At 39.0% G+C, this 23,758-nt stretch overlaps 2 protein-coding genes across 3 annotated transcripts; both read left to right on the top strand.

Annotated features, from left to right (window-relative positions):
* Positions 1-42: 42 nt before the first annotated feature.
* On the top strand, positions 43-6,894 carry odr4 (odr-4 GPCR localization factor homolog). 2 transcript variants are annotated; one of them, XM_044040808.1, is made up of 14 exons: positions 43-117; positions 1,268-1,371; positions 2,925-3,041; positions 3,645-3,737; positions 3,855-3,961; positions 4,045-4,081; positions 4,667-4,810; positions 4,899-4,994; positions 5,308-5,355; positions 5,437-5,556; positions 5,643-5,751; positions 5,868-6,065; positions 6,470-6,523; positions 6,772-6,894. In XM_044040808.1, the coding sequence occupies exons 2-14, from the start codon at positions 1,273-1,275 to the stop codon at positions 6,840-6,842; spliced, it is 1,293 nt and encodes a 430-aa protein (XP_043896743.1). In that variant the 5' UTR covers positions 43-117; positions 1,268-1,272; the 3' UTR covers positions 6,843-6,894. The 2 variants fall into 2 exon arrangements, with proteins under 2 accessions (XP_043896743.1, XP_043896750.1); XM_044040815.1 differs by lacking the exons at positions 43-117; positions 1,268-1,371 and adding an exon at positions 2,503-2,631.
* Positions 6,895-8,716: 1,822 nt separating this feature from the next.
* dpydb (dihydropyrimidine dehydrogenase b) lies at positions 8,717-23,753 on the top strand. Its single transcript, XM_044038757.1, has 25 exons — positions 8,717-9,853; positions 11,961-12,071; positions 12,152-12,234; positions 12,417-12,504; positions 12,594-12,755; positions 13,697-13,893; positions 14,427-14,508; positions 14,736-14,823; positions 15,193-15,300; positions 15,776-15,945; positions 16,020-16,230; positions 16,419-16,603; positions 16,765-16,980; positions 17,874-18,038; positions 18,126-18,194; positions 18,751-18,834; positions 18,924-19,044; positions 19,131-19,250; positions 19,741-19,883; positions 20,079-20,133; positions 20,845-20,966; positions 21,077-21,226; positions 21,697-21,759; positions 22,199-22,276; positions 22,362-23,753. The coding sequence occupies exons 1-25, from the start codon at positions 9,824-9,826 to the stop codon at positions 22,524-22,526; spliced, it is 3,066 nt and encodes a 1,021-aa protein (XP_043894692.1). The 5' UTR covers positions 8,717-9,823; the 3' UTR covers positions 22,527-23,753.
* The last annotated feature ends 5 nt before the right edge of the window (positions 23,754-23,758 follow it).

The following is a 23,758-nucleotide window of genomic DNA, read 5'->3' as shown; positions in this document are numbered from 1 at the left end:
TAAACGCTTCTGCGTCAGAGACCTGCGACGGAAATGCATCACCGCGCAGAGCATCACGGGAGGTTGTGTTGTCTCTACTCTGCTGACGAACCACTGTCCCATCTGTCAAATTTAAAGGTAAAAATTAACCTCCAGGCTCGTGTTTGAGTTGTTTGAGGTATTTCCTGACACTGCGTGGACGGATTTTTAAATATAAACTTTCTGGAACTTTGCGACAACGTTCATCATTTACAGGCAGCTAGGTGTTGTGTGTTAGCTAGCGAGAGCACTGCAGCAGACTACCTTTAGCCAAAAGTTAAAGACGCTTGTTGCATTTAATTCACTCAGGAACGGTGTTTTTGTACATAGCACTGGCTATGCAACTATTGTAATCCCTCGTTAAATCTCTATTTTAAATGTGTTCTGTCACAGCAACTGTACACTAGGGTTGCAACTAATGGTTATTTTCATAATCAATTACTTGTTTGGTCTGTAAAATGTTGAACAAACCTGAAAATGTTAATAATGTTCTTGAATATCTTGTTTTGTCCACAAACATTATTCAGTTTTAATTATGTCTTTGTTATATGGAGCAAAGAAACCAGAAAATATTAACATTTAGGAAGCTGAAAAATCTAAAAGCTTGTTTTCATTATTGAAAAAAACACTCAAACCGATTATCAAAATAGTTTACGGGTAATTTAATAATTGAGGCTATTATCATTATTATTATTATTATCATCATTAGCAGTAGAAGAATTGTCATCATTATGCTATGACTAAAATTGTTATCAGTATACTTTTATCAATAATGTATGCTACTACGTGTATAAATGACATTGTAGTACTATAAACATGTCATGCCCAAACCTATAACATGATACAACTGTTATATATTTGTTCCTGGGTTGTCTCTTCTGTCTTTACCTTGCCTCCTTTCATTTTCTCTCCCCCCTTTCTGCTCCCCCACCTTTCCTCTGTCCCCCATTTTTCTTTTCACCTCAACTGGTCGAGGCAGATGCTGGTTCTGTCAGAGATTGCTTCTTGTTGACTGATGCCTTCCACTCATGCCTAGTGTTCGCTCATTGCATGAATTGTTGGGTTTCTTTTCTCTCAATAATATTGTAATGGTATCTGCCTTACTATGTACAGTGCCCTGCTATAATGATCGTTGTGATTATGTGCTATACAAGTAAAATTGAATTGAATTGAATTAGTTGAATAATTGTTGCAGCTCTACTGTACAAAGTGCAGTATATACTAACATGTTTCTCCACACTCTTCTCAGACAGAATGGGTCGTGGTTATATAGTAGACGATGCTGTGGAGCGATATCTGTCTGCACTGTGTGGACAACCAACAGTCCCAGTCACAGGACTACTTATTGGACAGGTACGTTCAGTACAGTTTAATTCAGTTCAGGCTTTTTAATGGACTCATAGCTCAGTTAAAGAGCAATACAAGAACAGCACATAAGAGAAGCAGTTCAATACATAAAAATACCTCAAATCTACAATAATTACATAAACATAAGTAACCATACTCTTATAAAGGAGGTATCTGTACCAATGTTTCCATAGCTGGGACTGAATTTGGATTGTACCAAAATGATCTCAATTACAGATGCAGCAAGTCTGCAAATACTTTTAATCATGCAATTCTCTTTCTTTCCCCTTTATCTGATAAAGGGAATTATGAGTTTATTAATACAAATGATACACAAAATTGCTTAACTTAAAAGAAAATCTTTATCAACACTTGCAGTCCATCCCTTCAATCTGTGTTATATCTGCACAGCAATACACTTATATGTCTTAATTAAAAAAACAATCAAAGGCAATCGTAATTTAGCATTTCTTAGAATAAATATGGTTAAACTTAGATAAATAAATAATAGCAAGCAGATTAATTAATATAAATTCCACAAAAAGATCAGAGCATCATTTTACATGTCACCCAGAGTCTCTGCCAAATTGAAGACTGGGAAGTTCAGTGTCTGATCCTCATCAAGTGACAAATCATCACAGAACTATGTATTTTATTCTAAAAGTACTGTGTGTGTTTCATATAATGTAGGTTTTTAACCCCATAAACTGAACGTACATTCAGCAGCTTCTGCAAAAAAACTTATCATACATACAGTTCCAAGCAATCAACTGCATAGACATCATTGTAAACATGAAAAGGAATGGGGACAAAGTACGGCCATTGTTTACTGCAGGGGTCTCAAACTCAAATGATCCTCGGGCCAATGTCAAGTGAAAAACAAGTTCAACTGTTTGAGAAAAACAACAGTTCAGTAGGGTTGGGTGATATTAACTTAAATTTATCACAGTCTTCCATCACAATATTGCAGTAATGATATGCATGATGATATTTCAAAACGGTGTTTGTTGTGATATGGAACTATATTTATATAAATGAATAAAAACAATTTAAAATATGACATAAAATTATTAAAATAAAAGCACATTTATTGTACATGTTTAAAATTACGAAAATACATAAATATAAGTAAGTAATTATGTGTGGTTATTTTTATTGAGTGTTACTGAGGTTTTGAGGATCCATGGAGCCATAAGCCACGACTACATGAGTTTGTGAGAAGCCACTACTCAGCCAGTCACATGCAGAGTAGGACAAGTCAAGCCTGTGAGTGTACAGACAGCAGCTGTGTTTACAAAGAAGTTCGATTTCATTATAACTTGATATTAAGTGGTAGGTCACATAAAATTAATCAGGATGCCACATCTGGCCCTCTAGCCACCAGTTTAAGACCAATGGTTTACACTGAATGGGGGTGACACTCCATATACACTATCCTGTGTATATCATGTTAGTCATAATATAATAGGAGCTTTTATATAGCTGTGGGAAGATGTATTGTGTCTCATAATGTGTCATGACATTCTATGATGTGGAGAACTGATGACTGAATATTTCAGAGCACAACCCAGAGGGATTTTGTCGTCATGGCAACTCGCACACCGCAGAGGGAGGAGTCTACCACAGCAACCGGAAACTCTGTGGACAAGGACTGGGTGACTGAGCATGCTCGACAGGTGGGCTCATCTCATACACATGACCCTTAAGAATGAACACTGGACACATGTTTGTGATACATAAATAGAAAATACTACTAGTAGTAATTGCTTTATTGTCATTTAGTTCAGTTCACCTTATTTTAGGCACATATATCATATAAATCACAGTAACAATAACAATGACACAAACTGTACAAAACTACAATGATTGTGGTGGACTTGAAATGTTTATTTAGGTGTTTTTGTTTTTATTATTATGTATTTCATTTTGTTTAAAAGTGATATTGATGATAATAGCAACACTCCTTTGTCACGTTTAAAATTACCATTTTAAATCTTATTTTGCAATGCAAAGACAGTTACTTTATGAACTTTACTTTTAGTTTTATTTCATTATCTCAAATACATTCAATAATCCCGACTTTAAAAAAACAAACTAAACAAGGCAATCAGAGATGGCAGACTTCACCCTGTTCACGCAACAATCCTCTGTCAGTGTGTGTGTGTGTATATATATATATATATATATATATATATATATATATATATACACATGTGTGTGTGTGTGTATATATACATTACATCTGTATTACACCCAACATTATGTGTTTTAATCTGTAGGTGTCCAGGATGCTGCCTGGAGGTCTGTCTGTATTAGGAGTCTTCATCATCACTGAGAATGATGGTAAAGAAACGCAAGCAACACTCCGACAGGTAAGAGTCACAAAAACACACCGCATGTATACACACCTACGTTACTGAAGAAACAAACTACAACGACTGCGCCTCAAGAAAATGTTAGAGAAAAGAGTGTGTGCTGTGTTTTTACAGCTGGTATTTGCGGTAGATAACCTGATCTCCTCGGAGCATTTGTGGAAACCTGCAGATGATGACGTCACAGAATGTGTCACACTGCACGTCAACCCCAAAACCCGAAAGTATCCTTTTGCACCGTCTCCTCTCTGCTACCAGCTACTGTGTGCATGTGTATGTGTGTATTTTCTTTAACCTGACATGTCAGAACCACCTGCAGAACATTTGAAGTCAAAGACCCCAAGGTCAGTTTACATCTTTTACCAGGTGCAGTCAGTAGCAATCGTTACGTTCAAAAGTATTTAAGCGTTCTCTTTTTGGGCCTATACATTCCCCTTCCCAGTGATATCATTCTAGCCTGATTAATGGGGTTATTCAGTTTTTTGAGGCTTTGCTGTATGAGTAACTGTTCAAAACCTCCTGTGCTGAGAACCACCCTGAGAGAGGGGGCTCACTCTCCCTGAAACATCATGTTTGCTGCTTTATTTTTCTGTTGGACAGCATTTGCTGACTGGAAACTGTGATGTTTGTAAACTGCTAACTCTCTTCCACCAAAAAGAAGTTAATAGAGAAAATCATAAACACTCGACTCAAGTTTCTTCACCAGATTGTTTTAAATATCCACTGTGTCCTCATCACTTGACAGCACAGATCCGAAGTTAAGGATTCAAGTTTGTGACTCTCACACTTAACCCGGACTGTGTTTTGACAAGAATCTGGCAATACGATACAATTTAGTGAATCATTATTTTTGTTAAAGCCCTAGTTTGAATCGACTTGCACATGATGTGTAAATTGAAACGCCATGTCATTGTCATCGACTGTTTCAGAGCACGGCCAAGCCTGCAGACTGGAAGTACCAGTGCGGTGTGTGCTCCTCCTGGGTCATGGTGTCGTGTTGGCTAAATGTGGACATGTTGGTACCACTACCAAACAACAGAACCAGTGCAGAATACATGGCTACATGTGTTAAGGTAAAGAGCCCGTTCACAGTAACACAAATCCTCTGTCTTTGAGAATTTCAGCAGAACTGTTTGTTGTTGTATCTCTTGTATGTTTCAGGAGGGATTGAAAGCTTGGGCTCATCAGATTGACAACAGCGTTTGTTTAATTGACGGAAAAAAGCTGCCAGAGGACACAGAACTCACAGCAGGGCAGGTTGTTTAAATCCAACCAACAAAAAACTGTGCATGATACAAAATAATCTACATTAAAGAAACTTTGTCAGTAAGTGGATGTAAGGATTTAAGCTGATTATTCACCTATTTTAATGTGCAAAGATACCCAAGCAGGCTACCGGCAAACAAACCAGATTGTTCTGAAGTCATTATCCAGATAAGAAAGAACTATTAAAGAAATATTAATCATGCAACTCACTGTTGCAACCTGTTAAAAATGCAAACATTATGTAACACTATTTATTTGCTGCATGTGAAAATGAAAAAAATTTCAGTTTTCTTTCCTGTTGCAGAAGAGGAACGTGAAACAGACGTACACGACTCAACTGCTCATCATGCCAGTAAGACTGCATTTATACTGTCAGCCTCTTTATTCACACAGGCCTAAATTAAATGATGAATTTAATGACTGTTTGTTTCAGGAGGAACTGAGATCAGCAGATGTGATCCAGAGTTGTGGAGGCAGCATGTCGGTCAGAGGAACAATCCACAGCAGAGTTTACCTACACAGCAACAAGCCAAAGTCCAAACTGGCTGAGAAGGTAACAAGTTTATATATATCACATGTCGTTAAATGCAGCTGAGAGAGTAGTCCAACATTTTGTCATTAAATCTGATTTTCGAACAGCTGCTAAAGAGAGATGTGGTTTCTACGGTGGCCACAAGGGTTCAAATGCTTATGGAGGAGCTGCAGGCGTCAGAGGAGGAGAGCAAGAGCAGAGAAACGCAGCTGACTGGTAAACACACTCGCACATGGACACTCTGGGGCAGTTTTCAGATACAAACGCCAGAAAATGTGTGAAGAATTGGACCCAGAATATTGTTTAGAGTTGACACATTGTCTTTCTCTCAGAACAACTCCCTCGTCGTGTCTTCTGTCCTGTCAAAGCGACTGGACCATTGTGTGTGTGTGACTACCAGTTCAGTGACGAGGACCTGTGTGAGGTGACTGACAGGCTGAAAGAGATGCTCGACATCGATGCAGCTGAAGAAGACTTGGACACCAGGCAGGAGATGACTGCTGACATCGCAGAGAGCAGAGTTAAAGAAGGTTGGGAAACATTTATGTGTGTGTTATTGCCAGTTCCCAAAAATGTTTTCACCAAACCTGTTATATTTGAGTTCTGAGAGACCTGGAAGTTTCGGTCAGAGACAAAAACATATCCGTCTGGCGGCCGCAGTGCAGGACACTGAAATGATTCATCATGACTTTCACATTGTAAAACTCAGGAGAGTTTAATCCAAAACTGTACATAGCTCTGAAATGGGTAACTTAGAAAATGTTCACAATAAACAGGACTTTGGTTATGTGCAGAAACGTTTTGGTTGTGCTCGGTCATAACCTCTTTTGCAGTAGTTTGTCACCACTAAACAATCTGTCTTTTGTGCAGCTATGATTTATTGTAATAGAGCTTTGTGGAAGTTAATGAAATGAATGTGCTCTGTGTTTTGCAGAGGCAACTGTGGAAACTGTCAACGCTCTGGAGCCAAAGAGAAAAGGCTTCACTGGTAAATATTTGATGTTCTGCTGCGGTATAGACATTAGCACCCATCATTCTCCTCATATCACAATGACGGCAACGAAAATGTAGCAATGCATAGCCTGAATAGTCTGTAGCTTACTGTTGTGTAGAAATATCCACTGTAAAAACTAATAAATACAAGTTTTAAAAGAATGCAGGCAGGTTTAGAAGATTGTCAGTGTGTGTCTGCGTGCTTGTATCCTGATTCTTCTCTTCTCTGCGTGTGTGGTCTAGGTGTTGCCATAGCTACTGCCGCCGCCGTACTTGCCGCTGCTGCCTCAATGCTCTATCTCAATGACGTCTGACATGTACAAACTGGTACAAACACGCACCAGAATAAAGTGTTTTTGTGTTGAACACATCTTCTCTGCGTCTGTTGGTTGAGTCAGAAATTAAGTAATTAAAAAACTAGAGAAAGCACTCGGAGAGAGTATATATGAACACTGCACTATAAGAGTAACAGTCCACATCACCAACAAAATTATAAACATGTTTACTTTGTCTGATGCGATGTGGTGCGAACACACGTTTGCTGACTTTATCCGGCACATAGCTTCATATATAAAATCCTCTGTAAAACACTGTGCTCCACTGTGCAGCCACCAACAGCACACTTGTCCCTCTGCGTTGACATAATACTGCTCTTCCTCCCTCAACTGCACTCTCGTAGGGACAAGGTGGAGCGAAGGTGGAGCTTGCGAAGTAAACTTACTGGTGGGGCGGTAACATTCGCGGTGAAATGCGCATGCTGCCGTCATAAGCGCAGGGAGTTTTATCGCCTATACTTACACTAAGGGGGACCACGACAATATGACTGAGTATTCTTTTTCCACACTTTGGCGACTGGTAGGGCCTCCAGAGTCCCAAATATAAGTACTGAAATGGTTAAAAATTTGCATTATATGTCCCCTTTAAGAGCCACAAAGATTTTTTTCAATGACTCAAATGTCCATTTATTGAGGTCGGTTAGGCCACATGCAATATACTGTAATATTCAAAAGAAAATGTTTATGCAAAACAACAAAAATATGAACTTAAATAAAATATAATTTCCATTTTGACAAACCTTAAAAAAAAATTGTCTGACATTAAACAGGTCCGTGGCGCAAAAAAGGTTGGGGACCGCTGCACTGGGTTACTTCTCCTACAGCTGACAAAGTGTCAATATGCGAACTGCTCCAAAAACGAAAGTGAATGTTAAAAATTGTGCTCGCAGCTCGACCCAGTAACAGTCTGTCTGTGTATCGTTGTGGATTAACATTCTATGATTGTGCACCTCCGCGCTTCTGTGGATTTTTCTCTGTGCCAACTTGTTTCTGTGTGACTTCGTTTTTACCGTGGATCTCGCGCCGACAAGGTTAATTGAGTATCTTCGGGTATTGTACTCTTTGCCTCTGTCCTTGAACTGTGAAAATAAACTGTGTTACTTACCACCGCTCTGCATCTGGGTCCAGCCCTGTGCGCAGAAAAGGAATATTTCAGGCTGCCATTTTGTGCCGTCATTCTCTACGGCAGGCTAAACCAGATAAGACCAGCATATTCTTTGCACTTTCACAACAAACTGAGAGTTGCCCTCAAGTTCCACAATAGCTATGCAGACAAACAAATAAACAAGTATTAATAAATTCACTTCTTTTGAAAAGCTTATTTGCAGTATATTCTTTTGGGTTAAATGCACAGAAAGAATTACCCCTGGGGGATAAATAAAGTGTATATAAAAACATTTCTGTTTATTTCTAACAAATAAGCTTCTCTTAGCCTATAAATATTCCAAAATATTTCCACTTCCCTTTCCAATGAACATCAACTATTATCAGTTTTGCAGTGTCATCTGGGCAGGATTTAGACACAGATTCCTGTAAAATAAGCATTAATAATTTGACAGTTAAAACAGTAAAATGGTAACACTGCCTGAACCATAGCATTAATCCGTGTAGATTGTCACAGTTGCGGCCAGCTGCTAATTTAAAAGCTTCAGCAAGAGCCACAATCTCAGCTTCTTGGGTTGAGTAGTGGACAGACCAGCATGAGTAGGAAATATCTACCACCAAGTAACAATCACTCCCCAAGAAGTATTCTGTCTTTCCGGCGTTAGGAAGAGGTTTTCTAAAGTATTGTAAATATTTATTTAATCATTGAAACAAGAATTAACTTTACTTTTAAATATCGTTGGGAATTAAAGTTAACCAATCATTTAAAATGTAAACCCTATTAAATCCTATTGTCAAGAAATCTGACATCGGTCTAGTTCAGGGATGGTTCATATTATAAAAACCACTCAGTGACCTTTTCCACATAGATGATTAGCCCTAATGCCTGAAGTATTCAGAGGTCAGAAATGTAACTCAGCAGTTTACAGGACATGATACTCAATCTTTTCTATTCAACTCAGAGGTGGAGGGTATGAGTGTTAAATCTCACCATATAACTAGACTAAATAAATCTTCAATAACAGATTCTTATCTATTTAGAACTAACGTCTCAACAAGGCAATATTAGAAATGAAGGGTTAACATGCCAGTTTATTGAAATGTCCAGTAGTAGAAAATACAGCCAGTAAGTTGTGTGACACACAGTTGATGTGTGGGAGCTTCAGACCAACTCCATGGTGAATGGGAGCTCTGTACCTTATGTTTGTATATTTACTCAGGAATGCTGTCTCCATCTGAGGACCTTTTAATCACCATGGGGTCTTTTCACATGACAATTGAGCCACCTTGACTCGTCTACTTCCTGCACTGAGAACATCAGACCTCAAATGAGACAGTGTTTACACTTCAGAGTGGTGGGACTGTCCAGGGTGTGGTCTCACTGTCTTACATAGGCAACATATCCACAATGTGTGTTAGCGGCACGTGAAGCAGATCCTGAAGGTCTGGTCTGGGAGAACTGCAACACAGTTATGTTCTTCACCATCATCAGGTGTGGGAAGAAGAGGTGTAGGATGTTCGGCATGTCAAGTAACACAGTGTTGTTACTAAGCGTGTGTGCTGTGGAAAGATGAGATGTTGACTATGTTAACCGCCTCACAGGAAGTGGAGTTTGGACTGTACTCTGCACAGGTTTCACTGGTTCAGAAAACAATGAATGACCAGCTTTTCTGAACGTTGACCCTCAGAGAATGATAAATGCTCCACCTCTCAGCCTTCCTTATTAAAGTTTGACCTGTCATTTTTCTTCTCTGTTATTGAGAGGACTGCGGTCGAGCAGAGCAGTCCCGGACAGTGCTTCGGACCTCTGATCCACAACAAATCTCCTGAAGAACTTCAGACTGGACAAAAACATCATGTTGAGTAGAGACCTTCCAGATATTGAGGTAAATCAACATCATGGCTTTCTGACATAAAGTGTCTGGACATTTCTGTCTCATGTTTCTTGTTTCCATCACAGCACAGCACGTGTCTCTAACCCTAACCCTCATTAACAACATATAATGTGTCTACATTTACTGTACATGTTGAGTTAATCTACCTCAAGTTAATGAGATCCATGAATCGCTGTGTTACATATCAGTCTGGTGAAGAAAAAGTCTAAATCCCTGGACAAAAACCAAAGTATATCATATATTACAATTCCAAAGAAGATGTTGTTTCATTTGATGATTATTCTCCAACACTGTGGCCCCAGCCAGTCTCTGTGTTCCAAATCATTAACATTATTTGATTTTTTACTGAAATCTGATTCCATCCAACTACACAGAAGTGCAAATAAATCACTGGACTACTCACTATGATATTCATTATTGGTATAAATCATGTGTTGGTCAAAATCACTGGATGGGCTATTGGAAAAAGTAAAATTTAAATAATAACTCAATAGGCTTGTGCTTGAACCCTAAATATGTAATGTTTCAAAAATGCAGGGGTGTCAAACTTATTTTAATTCAGGGGCCACAGAATGGACCACATAATAATAGTATAATAACCTATAAACAATAAGATCTCCTAATGTTTTCCTTTGTTTTACATTGAACAATTAAGTATTTTTTTTACAAAACACATGACAAACAACCAGAAATAAGATGAAAAATAACTGGAATTTCAACAACAGTATGCCTAAGTTTACCATTTACACATGTGCATTGCAATTTACAGATCACAATGGATTTACAAAGGCACAAAACATTTAGTCACGGTATCTGGAACTGAAAATGTTGGATATGGGCAGGCACAGCTGTGTATACTGTAGCTGCTTCTGCAGTGAGGAGATAAGAAGGTGGCATCATTGACCCACTGCAGGCGAATATGACCAGTCAAAACATAAGCAACAACATGAATCAGGGAAAGCAAAATGAAACAACACACTTATACACACTCTGGTGTAAATTACTCAGCTCCACTCTGATCACATTCCCTGGTTTCTAATGTAGAACTGTATTTCTGATGTTCCTCCAAGTCCCACCAGATGCACAGTTTGAGCTCCATGGTTCTAGAGGGTTCATAGGGCGAAAGGAAATCAGATTAAATAACAAGGTCCAAGACCAGTAAGAGCTTTAAAAACCAGTAAAAGGACCTTAAAGTCAACTAAAGCTCACAGGCACAGGCCTCTGCAAATGTGTGGACCTGATGTGGCCTTGTGGTCTTGCGTACGCAGCCACGTGTATCAGACTGTAAATCAGTGACGTATGGTCAGAGTGAGGGTATCGTGTGCACGTGTAGCGATGGGGCAATAGTTTGAACATGTGCCGTCTGGAATCTGTACGTTTATTGTCAAATTATTCGAAATATAAACACTGGATGTGGGCAATTTCTTTCACCTGTTTAAAAATTTAGGACCACGTTTAGTGACTTGAATTTGAATTTGACAGTGAATTATTTCTTCATTGCGATTGCGGTGGTTATGTATTCATCCAACAGGTCACATAACGTGCGTGCACTGACCCTGCAGTTAACCTTCATCTTATCACCTCCACCCCGACCAGTCAAACAAGCAAACTTCTGAGAAAGTTCCATCGTTTTAATGGTTCAACTGTGGTTCCTGAACATCATGATACACATTTACATTTGTAAATCCACATGTTTTAGAACAAAAAATAAACAAAGTTTGAATTTTTACAAGAGAAATTTGTAGAGCTGAAACAATTAATTGATGAATCAGTTATTCATCAATTACTAAATTAATCCACAACTATTTTGATCGTCGATTAATCGGTTCTGAGCTTATTTCATGATTAAAACAAGATTTCTGATTGTTTAAGCTTCTTTAATGTGAGTATTTTCTTCGAACGCCAATCAACATTAAAAATATAGACTGTTAATTTGTTTGTTAGTGGGCAAACTGCAAACTGTCCACTGTATATATGTAGTCTGATATAAACACATGATTCAGGTTGTGTGTACGTATATGATATGATATGATATGATATGATAGAAAAAAATGATTTTCTAACTATGTGTTTATTTATTTCACGTCATGTCTTACAGAGCATCCTGGCTCTGAATCCCAGGGTGAAAACTCACGCTCAGATCACGTCCACAGCAAACAAGAAGAAAGAAAAGAAACACTGGAAAAGAAACCCAGAGAGAAACTGCGATGTAAGAAACGTGCACTTAAACACGCATATTTTGTCTATTTCTGTCCACTGTCTTCACATTATTTAATTTCCTCCTCTCAGTCTTGTGTGAAGTTGGACAACAACTTTGACGACATTAAACACACGACACTGAGCGAGCGTGGCGCTCTACGAGAGGCAATGAGGTGAGAATGGATGATTGATTGACACGTTACATTTCCTATTATTTACATACTTGTGTGCCTGTACTCAAAATGGTCAAATTAATGCACTGTTTATCTGCATTTATATACTAACACATTCCACTACTTTGATCTCAATAACTAGAAATAACTGACAAATGAAATGCACACACATCTGTGCTCAGGTGTCTAAAATGTGCCGACGCACCGTGTCAGAAGAGCTGCCCGACCAACCTTGACGTCAAGTCATTTATCACAAGTATCTCCAATAAGGTGCTGTCGTCCACTGTACACACATGTCTACATGATGTCTTCATGAAAACTACGACTAAACTCATGGTGTGTTTGTGTGTGGGTACCAGAACTACTATGGGTCAGCACGGGCCATCCTGTCAGACAACCCGCTGGGTTTGACCTGTGGAATGGTTTGTCCCACGTCAGATCTGTGTGTCGGAGGCTGTAACCTGTACGCCTCTGAGGAAGGGCCCATCAACATCGGAGGGTTACAGCAGTTTGCTACCGAGGTACAAAATGTGATGCTTGGATGTTTATGTGTGGTTATCTTTCTACTTAAAGGTCCAGAGCTAAAACATTTAATCGATTACTAAATGAATCGACAACTATTTTGATAATCGATTAATCGGTTTGAAGCTTTTTTCATGATTAAAACAAGATTTCCGATTGTTTATGCTTCTTAAATGTGACTATTTTCTTCATTTCTTTGCTCTGGATAACAAAGAAATCATTAAAAGTGACTCATTTTGGTTTGTGGACAAAACAAGACATTTGAAAACATCATCATTTCCAGGTTTGACGAACACCGATCAACATTTTTTAAGGTTTTCTGATATTTTATGAAACGATTAATCGAGAAAATAATCGTGAGTTGCAGCTCTAGTCCAGTGTGTAGAATTCAGGAGGGAGAATCTGTCAACAGAAATTTAAAGTGATGTATTTAGTAATTTGTCATCGTGAACGTTTAAGAACTGTTGTGTTTTGTTTATCTTAGAATGAGATCTTTATATTGCAGTGTAGCTGGTCGACTTACTTGCCTTTTAGTTCCAGTGCAAAAGGTATTCAAAAAGTATTCTTAAATACTGGCTCTTTAAAGTAACAAATGTTTCACAGCTTTATTAGACAGCCTGGATAAATATTATCCTGCACCAATGCCTATAAGGAAAATGAGCAAACTTTGACATGATGATGTCCTTGAGTGTCTTGTTTTTTCCATAAACCACAATTGATCAGATTGAAATAGTTTGTTCGGATTAGTTTGTTCAGATTTACCTAAGTGATACAAACTAACATAAAGCAGCAGTAGACCAGCACCTTCTTTGACCCCAGAAGCTAAAAACAAACCTTTTCTCTGTGAACTTTGGTGCAGGAGAGTGAAACCTCAGTTAGTCATTTCCTCATTAACTTGACAATGACTTCAAATGTGTGTGTGTTATTTTTCCCACCACAGGTGTTTAGTAAGATGGGCATCCCTCAGATCAGGAGTCCTGAACTCCCACCATCCAATGAGATGCCTGAGTCTTACCACAGCCCCATTGCTCTGATTGGCTGTGGCCCTGCGTCAATCAGCTGTGCTTCCTTTCTGGCCCGACTGGGATATGACAATGTTACTATATTTGAGAAACAGAAGTACATTGGAGGACTGAGGTAACTTCACGGAGTGTATCCCAACATACTCTATACTTAACTTAATTATATGAAACAGTGGTAAAGATATTGCATTTTGATATGGCATATATGAGGCAAAATGAAGTTCAGGGTTTATTATTCTGTGTATTTGAAATGCTCCCATTGGCCTTTCATCACGTCCAGACATCGTTGAATTTGATCCAGATTGGTCTTTAAAGAACCTAAAATGGCACATGCTGCTCAACCTCGAGTGGCTGATAATGACCCTAGCTTGTCCTTTTTCAACTTACACTTTTCAATTTTTCTCCCAATGATCCGTCACTGTGACCAGTGAGAGTGTTGCCATCATTTAGGAGTTACACGGTACAATTTGCATAAAAGACAAAGTTATCAGAAAAATGTAATTGCACCTTTTGTGATTTGCTAATTGCTTTGTTTCAAATAATGATGTTAATTTAGAAACAATTCTTAAGGCCTAATTCACAAGTTAAAAAAACCAAGAGGAGAGATATATAAAATGATCATTTTTAAGAAAATGCTCTTTCCTGCAGCACATCAGAAATCCCCCAGTTCCGCCTTCCCTATGAGGTGGTCCAGTTTGAAGTAGACCTAATGAAGGATCTCGGAGTCAAGGTAGGAATTGGCTGTTAAAGGCACGTTTCACCATATAACAAAACACATGCAGAAAGATAAAAACCTTTAAATCAAAACTTGTAGGCAGAAACTCTAATTTGAACAAATCCCAGTTGGTGTAATGATAACCTGAAATATCAGAGAAAATGTGTATTGCTCGTTGTTTGATTAAAAGTACAAAGACAATATAACTGTACTTTTTATATGTGGCTGGTTGATGTGTGCAGGTGATTTGTGAAAAGGGTCTCAGTGCTGAAGGAATGACCCTGACGTCCCTGAAGGAGGACGGATTTAAGGCTGTCTTTATTGGAATTGGTGAGTGCTTCATGGATATGTGTCTATGTGTTCATAGAGGGGTTTTTAAACCTTTAAACATATAATACACATGTGTGTGTGTATTTTTAACTACTTATGAAAGCGTATGTGTGTGGAAAGACTGTACAGACTTTACTTGGACATTGGTGTATACTCATATGTCCTAATTTATCATCTATTTTCCTCTACACTGGAACAAAATGTACACAATGTGCAATTGAATACAACTTTAAACTGGCAGTTGAGAACGTAAACTGGGAATTTGACTAATATTGGTGTCTCTTCAGTATATTCTTCACTTTGTGGTTGGCTCCAGAGAGGAAATTAGAAGGACCTGTAAATGTTTTACACGGTCTATGGTGTGTCCAGGTCTCCCTCAGGCAAACAGAGCTGAGATCTTCAATGGTTTGACCATGGATCAAGGCTTCTTCACCTCCAAAGACTTTCTGCCCCTGGTGGCCTCAGCCAGTAAGAAAGGTGAGTCAAAGCCAGTCCTGACTCAAATTCCAATACTGGATATTGATTTGATGGCATGAACTTCAGATTTTCTCCTTTTCACTTCCCATCTCTGAGCTTCTCCTCAAAAAGAGATTATTTGACATATTATTTATCAGGTCCTTCCTCATTTTGTGTGATCATGTGTTCATTTTGGGAAATGAAAGAAAAAGACATAATGAAGTTAGATTAGACAGACCTGTGTAGATTCGTCATGACAGTTATCTGTATTTACATTTGAACAAAGATAGCATTATTAGTGCTTGAACTACACACTTCATGTGTAAACAAGGTCACACACAAGGTGACTAATGAACTCAAACACCACATCAACCACAGTTAAGCCATTGTATGTGATGTCAGCAGACTCAAAAAACTATAGAAAACATCAAAACATTACATTTGCAGCAGACCTTAGGTCTTAGCTCGTCAGACAATAATGACTTATTTTGCTCAGGTATGTGTCAGTGTCGCTCGTCTCTGCCGGAGATAAGAGGCGTGGTGATAGTTCTGGGCGCTGGAGACACTGCGTTTGACTGCGCCACCTCGGCCCTTCGCTGTGGAGCCAGGAGAGTGTACGTCTGCTTCAGGAAGGGCTTCACCAACATCAGAGCTGTTCCCGAAGAGGTAATGATGTAGGAGAGGAAACAAATATGAATATGAAATATGAAATACTGAACATATGTGTTATTTTCTGTCAGATGGAGCTGGCTAAGGAGGAGCAGTGTGAGTTCTTGCCCTTCCTGTCCCCTCGAGAGGTCATCATGAAGAACGGACGGGTCGCCGGGTTACAGTTCTGTCGCACTGAGCAGACTGAGAAAGGTGACTGGGTGGAAGATGAGGACCAAGTTGTGAGGCTGAAGGCAGATTACATCATCAGTGCCTTTGGTTCAGTGTTGAGTGACCAGCAAGGTAATTAATCCATCTTTATCACCATCAGAACATTTCATTTGCTTAATTATTATTAAGAAATGTGAAGACCCTCTCTTTGTTATGAATGAGTTGTTAAGTTTTTCAGATTTGTTGGCGTTGTTACTCGCCGTGGGCTGTGATGACACACTTTGACACGTTAACCTGATCCATGTGCTCCCTGTTTGTAGTGATGGAGGCCCTGTCTCCAGTGAAGCTGACCCGCTGGGGAACTCCAGAGGTGAACACAGACACCATGCAGACCAGCGAGCCCTGGGTGTTTGCAGGTGGAGACATCGCTGGTTTGGCAAATACCTCAGTGGAATCCGTGAACGATGGCAAACAGGCCTCATGGCACATTCACAGATACATACAGGTACAGAGTATAAACTATTCTGCTGAGGTTTCAACGGCATACACATTAAATATGCTTCAGCTTAATTACACAAGTATGTTTACCACTTTATTTCACTGGTAGTTTTGATGTGTGCAACTCAGACTTAAATGTATTTCTCCCACTCTCCCACCCTTCTGTAGTCCCTGCATGGACAGACAGTGGACCCAGTCCCCAAGCTACCATTGTTCTACAGTGCTATAGATGAGGTGGACATCAGTGTCGACGTTTGTGGAATAAAATTTCCCAACCCGTTTGGACTGGCTTCTGCTCCACCCACCACCACCACAGCCATGATCAGAAGAGCCTTTGAACAAGGATGGGGTTTTGCTCTCACCAAGACATTTGGACTGGACAAGGTACACAACAGTTTGGTAGTTCCACAATTTGTCTTTCTATTTTTCAGGTTTAAAAGTATATGTGAGTTTTAGAAACTCACTGGATGTCCCAGGTTTGAGTCCAGACTGGGACCACTGTGTCTGGTATGTGACAATGTCTGTGAAGGCTCTCAGTAATCCAGGTCATTGACTTTTCAGACAACTGGAGTTGCTTAGTTCATATTTCACCTTTCATTGAAGAGGCTTCTTCAGTTCTGTGAAGTTCTCTGAACTGAGGAAGCCTCTTGGATGAGAGGTGAAACGTAAGCAAGTCCAGTTGCATTGATCTGAACTCCTGAAATTAGTGTTCAAACATGTCTTTGTTGGACTCCTCAGTGACAGTAAGAAGAGGAACACCTACTTATTTAACTCAAACAGCAGTCACATTTCAGAAGGATCGTTGTGTACGTGTACATGGACATTAATGAAGGCTTACATGGGCATTGACCCCTGCTGGACACCTGTAGGACCAGACCTATTTAAGGGTTGTAAAGAAAGTTTAGGAGCAGGGCAGCCCATAGCCAAGCAGAGAAATTGGCTTGTGACCATAGGGTGTTTTTTTAGTGGTTCTTAAGAAGGTTCTACATGTAGTTATGGAAACTTTTAATGGGTATTTTAAAAGGTTAATGCGATGGTAGCAAGATTGAGTGGCTATTGAGGAAGTTCTAGGTTCTGGATAGTTTAACAACTATGGGATATTTTGCAGTGATGACAGTAGTGTACCACAATGAGCAGCACAACAGAGAGGAAAAAACCCATCATTTTACTCATGTTGTTTGACATGCATATAACAGTTTTATGTAGGATTGAATATTTGTAAACTGTCAAAAAATAATAGCTTGTCATATCCTTTGTGTAAACCCGTCTCTCTGCAGGACCTGGTGACAAACGTGTCTCCTCGTATCGTGCGTGGCACCACCTCAGGTCATATGTATGGACCAGGCCAAGGCTCGTTCCTCAACATCGAGCTCATCAGTGAGAAGACAGCAGCGTACTGGTGTCAGTCAGTGACTGAGCTGAAGAAGGACTTCCCCAATAATGTCAGTACATCAACAAAGCATTCCTCAGTGGGTGCTTGGAAAATGGCGGGCAGTTAAAAACTAACTCTCTGGTTGTCTCTCCATCAGGTGGTGATCTCCAGTATCATGTGTAGTTACAACAAGGAAGACTGGACTGAACTAGCCAAGATGGCAGAGGTGAGGCTGAAAAGTAGATACTTATCACTCTTATGGTCAACTCACACGTACATGTTGGAAGCGTCAGTTTAAAAGCTAATCATTCACTTTGCTAAGCATTAAAGTGACAGTTGCCTGTGAGTCCACTGTAGGAATATGTGTGCACCTGCCTGCACTTACCAAGATTTTTATTTATTGCTATATTTATCTACCTGATTCTTATCCTGTCCTTTATATTGATAGTTATTATCTAACACCTATAAACCTTTTTTTTAATTGCTTATTTTTATTTCTTCTTGTTACTTTTGTTTATTTTCTTGTCTGTTGTCTTATTTGGCTTTCTTTAAATCTGGTCTTTGGTTTTTAAAAGGTGCTATATAAATAAATACATTTAAAAAAAACATATGCAGAAGTCTATTTCTAACGTGTCACTGATAAAGTGGCCTCTCTGGTCACTTTATCAGTGACATGTGAACTTAACAATTGATAGTGCAATGGTTATAAAAGCAAGTCATAGGAAGGTTTGCCTCGGAAAAGTTGTTTAACATAGTTTTTTATATATATAATTTCTTTTTAGAAATCAGGTCCAGATGCACTGGAGCTAAACTTGTCTTGTCCTCATGGGATGGGGGAGAGAGGCATGGGTCTGGCCTGCGGACAGGTGCGCACACACAGATACAGAATTAAACGTCATAAAACTGCATGTTATAATAATAAATGAAGTGTTTTTATGTCTATGTTCACCATTAGGACCCGGTGCTTGTACGTAACATCTGTCGCTGGGTGCGAGCAGCCATTTCCATCCCGTTCTTCGCCAAACTGACACCAAACGTTACCAACATTGTTGACATCGCCAAGGCTGCTTACGAAGGCAAACACTCGCTATAGTGTTTCCTGCATTCAACAATATACACAAAAAAGAACTCATGTTGACTGTTGTGGTGTTTCATACTGTAGGTGGGGCAGATGGAGTCACAGCTACAAACACAGTGTCGGGTTTGATGGGACTGAAGGCAGATGGCTCTCCCTGGCCAAGTGTCGGGGCGGAAAAACGCACCACCTACGGAGGGGTTTCTGGTAAGCACATTCAAACACAAATTCAATCCTTAAACTGATTATCAATATCATTGGTGTAGATTTATGTTGCTAAAATTAGGTGTTCTAAATGGAGGTTCCCAACTAGGGGTGCCTGACCCCCACTTAGGGCCCCCAAAGCTCCACAGGAGGTTGCGGAGGAGGTACACTGAGCATTTAATTCATTTTTGAGATTTGAGAGTTTACAGCTTAATTTCCTAGTCTTGAATCACAGAAGTGCAAAAACAGGGTATTTTAAAACACTAGAGAGAGGAGGATAGAGAGAAATTACAGTCTTAGAGTTCTCGTTAAGAGTCTGGCTGCTTTCACTCTTAAGATATGCTTTGGTCCAAAAATTAGGCTGCTAAAGTGATTGTTAACTTCAACAAATACGATCAGATCAAAGGTTTACGAACATGCATTGTCCGTTAAAGATTGAATGACTGAAAGTGTCAGTGATGTAATCTTTTAGAACTTTCCACAATCTTTGCAGGTAACGCCATCAGACCCATCAGTCTCAGAGCGGTATCAGCCATTGCCAGAGCAATTCCGGGTTTCCCTATACTGGCCACTGGGGGCATTGACTCAGCTGAGTCTGGACTACAGTTCCTCCATGCTGGGGCCTCAGTGTTACAGGTGACACTTACATTTCTCTCACTCCTGATATTATCTGTCAGGCAGCAAATCAGGCACATTTGTTGTAATACAACATATGGGTTTGCACCAAAGAAACTTTGACAGAAATCACTTTAAGTTTTAAACAAATGATTTATTGCTGTGTCTATATTATATGTCTCATTATTAATGTTTGCATGTGTCTGATAACAACAGGTGTGCAGTGCAATTCAAAACCAGGATTTCACAGTCATTGAGGATTACTGTGTAGGTATGTGACTGCATCTGTATTTCACCTCAAGCAGACCTTCACTATTTCTAACACACAATTACAAGTTCAGGCAGTTCATTCTGGAATGTATTATCCCTAGATTCAAATAATCATTTGTTTTTTTTAAACATGAATGAGTTCCAAGAGTGACCCAAGATACAGTATATTGTAAAAAAAGTATACTGAAGTTTGTAATGTTTATAAAGTTTGATGTAGTAGACTTCTGCCACACTTCAAACAACATAGAATTCATACATATCCGACCTCCATGGAAAGGCCACTCACATTTTGAGTTCTTTCTCATTAACTCAAGGCCAATTTATGTATAAAATCTTATTAATATTTGTATTTTTTTTGAAAATCCATTATATAATAGAACAAATTCTGCCGAAATGTTACCATATCTCCAGCACAAAAGCTCCAAATAACAGTAGTTAAATTGTTGTTGTAAAGTTAATCACACGAATGTTATAACCACTGTTCTCAAGGGCTATTGCCTATTTCCATATAATTGCAGGCAGAATACTTTGAGGTCAGAATTCATACATTTCAGATGGGGTCTGTCCAGCTTTGTTTGGAACGTGGCATGAAAACTTCTCTTCATTGCTCGAGTCAATTAATCTCTCCTCAGGGCCGATGAACCGTTTTCCCCTCTGTGTGTATAATGTTACACTTCATACTGATGACACCATGGTGAATGTGTGTGTCCAGGTCTGAAAGCTTTGTTGTACCTCAAGAGCCTGGAGCTGAAGGACTGGGATGGTCAGTCTCCTCCGACAGCGAGACACCAGAAAGGAAAACCAATTCCAAGACTGGAAGAAATGGTCGGACAGGTACAACTACAGTGACCACTATATTATATAATTATAACCGACTGGTACATATAAGTAGATAATTGTTTTTGGGGTCTTCCAAATGGTGGATGGTGTGTCTCTGTGTGTAGAGCCTCCCCAGCTTCGGTCCATACCTCAAACAGAAGAAGGAAACCCTCGCCGAGTACAAGAAAAAGCTCAGAGAAGCACCGATAACTGATGTGGTGGAAACTAACATCGCCCGAGTTAACGCGCCCAAAAAACCTGTTCCAGCTGTCAAGGTGAACACACACACACACACACACACACTGGCACAAACACAATTCTTAAGGATGAGTTTTGTATTCTTAATCCTTAACTTAGTGCTCACATGGCACAGATCAGTGCCACAGACGCACCCTTGGTAAAGTGCAGCAGGAATAATACACAACTCCTTATATGGACATCCTGGTGTGTGTGTTTATATATCTTCAGGCTTTACAAAATGAGTTAGTAGTGATAATTGTGCAGAAGTCCCAAAGAGCCAAGTGAACTTTGAAATTCAAACCCGTTTAAAAAATTTACTTTTTGCTCAGGTGTGTTTATATAGTTTTTTTCATCAGATTACCTATAGGTTGTGCTAAAAAAAAGGGATATAAGACACTCTATATTGCACAAGCTAATAGCCTCTGTATATACGTTTTAACATAGTAATGGAAAAAAGCAGCCTTAATGCTCTTGGTTCTTTTGTTGTACATGTGTGTGTTTATAGGATGTGATCGCCAGAGCTCTGCGCTACATTGGAGCATACAACAATCTTAACAACATGGAGCAGGTACAACAAACTGTGGCAAATTTCACATCATTTTGTAATAATTCACGTGCATATCTATATATTTTCTTCATCTATTGTGAAGCTGTTGGCCTTAAAATGGACATAAAAAACCCTTTTTGACATCTCATGGCCACTGATGTGTGAACTTCTGATGTAGTAATTATCAGAATAAAGGCTGCATTGACCAGAGATACTGTAGGTTTGTCCAGTCTACAGGTTCATATACAGTGGTAAAAAACATCAGCAAAAAAACAACAGCTACACATCAATAGATCGGCCACAATGTTGAATTTATGCAACACACAGGAAGAGTACATCCTATTTTTATGCCAGGCTGTGTTTGGTTTCGACAAAGACAGTTAAAACTGGCATTTATTCTTATGATTACTTCAAATTAAAATGAATGTGAACTGATCATAACCCTCATGTGTATTTTCAGGTGCAAGCGCTGATAGATGAAGAGATGTGTATCAACTGTGGGAAATGTTACATGACCTGCAATGACTCTGGATACCAGGTATGTCCGTCTGTTGGTCAGTCTGTTTGCTCCTGTCCTTCACAAACACGTGTGTTTATCCCTCTAACATTCATTTTCCTCACAGGCCATAACGTTTGATCCAGAGACTCACCTTCCCTTCGTGAATGACAGCTGCACGGGCTGCACTTTGTGCTTGAGCGTCTGTCCAATCATAGACTGCATCCAAATGGTAACCAGGACAACACCCTATGAGCCCAAGAGGGGTGTGCCCATTAGTCCTGTCTGCTGAAAGGAAGAAAAAAACAACTAACCAAACCCTTTCTGTTTCATCATGGAGTTCACACAGTTCCATTTTTTTATTATTATAAGCTTTATTTAACCATTTAAGCCTTATTGAAATAAAAAAATGATATGTTTTAACAAGAGAGTCGTACCCAAGCCAGGGTCATACGACAAGCCATGTCGTATGATCACAATATTTGTAAAATATTAATCCAAAAGAAAAGTAAAGTAGGGAATGATTACAGGGAATCATGATCAGTTAAAACCACAGCTGGATATCCCTCACCTCATCCTTCCCCTCCATGCTGGGATAGATTATGAGCCAGAGGAAAAGGGTCATTTGAGTTTGAAACCCTGGGTTTCACATTATTCAAATGACTTGCTTCAACGAGCCTTTATTCTGGTCAAGGAGAAAACCCCCCCACACATTTTCAGTAGGAGGAGGTGGGGAATATGAAAATAGCACGCTAATCCATCTTGATATTGCAATAATGATGATATTTCACTGAAATAGTAAAAGTGTTTGTTTTGATATGTAATGATTTGTCCAGTCCATCTACCGATACTGATAACAGTCCATTTGACACCTTTTTAAACTATTAATCTGCTCCCATACAGACAAAATAACAGAAATTACTCTTTGCGTTATCCGATCCAGGGATTTTGACCAGTATGGGCTCATCCGTATAACAAATATAGACAGAAATGAAGTACAATAAAAATTAACATATGTACAACTCTAATTAAAACATTAAACAGCTTTGTATGTATAATTTACACTTAATGTAATACATTTAATTTCCTGATAAATACAATCGGCCAAACAGTATTATTGTTATTAAATTAAAAAATATAGCTTGAAAACATAATTAGTATTCTGTCTTCTATCACCTAACTTGCACCTCACTGCGCCTCAGTGGTGGGCCACAGGCTGCGAGTTTGGGACCTGATATTATTATTATTATTTTTAATTTAAAAAAAAAGAAGTATCTAATATTTTTATCTTAATGACAGAGAAGGAAAGTTTGAATTTATGAAAAGTGTTATAAATCAAAGCAATTATAATGTAAATGTGTCGTTAATTTGACTGTACATGTGATTCTGAATACATTATCAGTTGTGTTGGTTTTTCAAATGAAATCTACATTATTGCATGTGAAGGCTAATGTATAAAGAAATGTACTTTTGACACAATAAACCCTTACGATTTCAATAAAAATCATACCTTAAATTATCACA

The sequence above is a fragment of the Solea senegalensis genome, linkage group LG1 (assembly GCF_019176455.1).
Source record: "Solea senegalensis isolate Sse05_10M linkage group LG1, IFAPA_SoseM_1, whole genome shotgun sequence".
Taxonomy (NCBI): Eukaryota; Metazoa; Chordata; class Actinopteri; order Pleuronectiformes; family Soleidae; genus Solea; species Solea senegalensis.
Note: the sequence above shows the minus strand (reverse complement) of the source record. Positions and strands in the feature narration are given on the sequence as shown.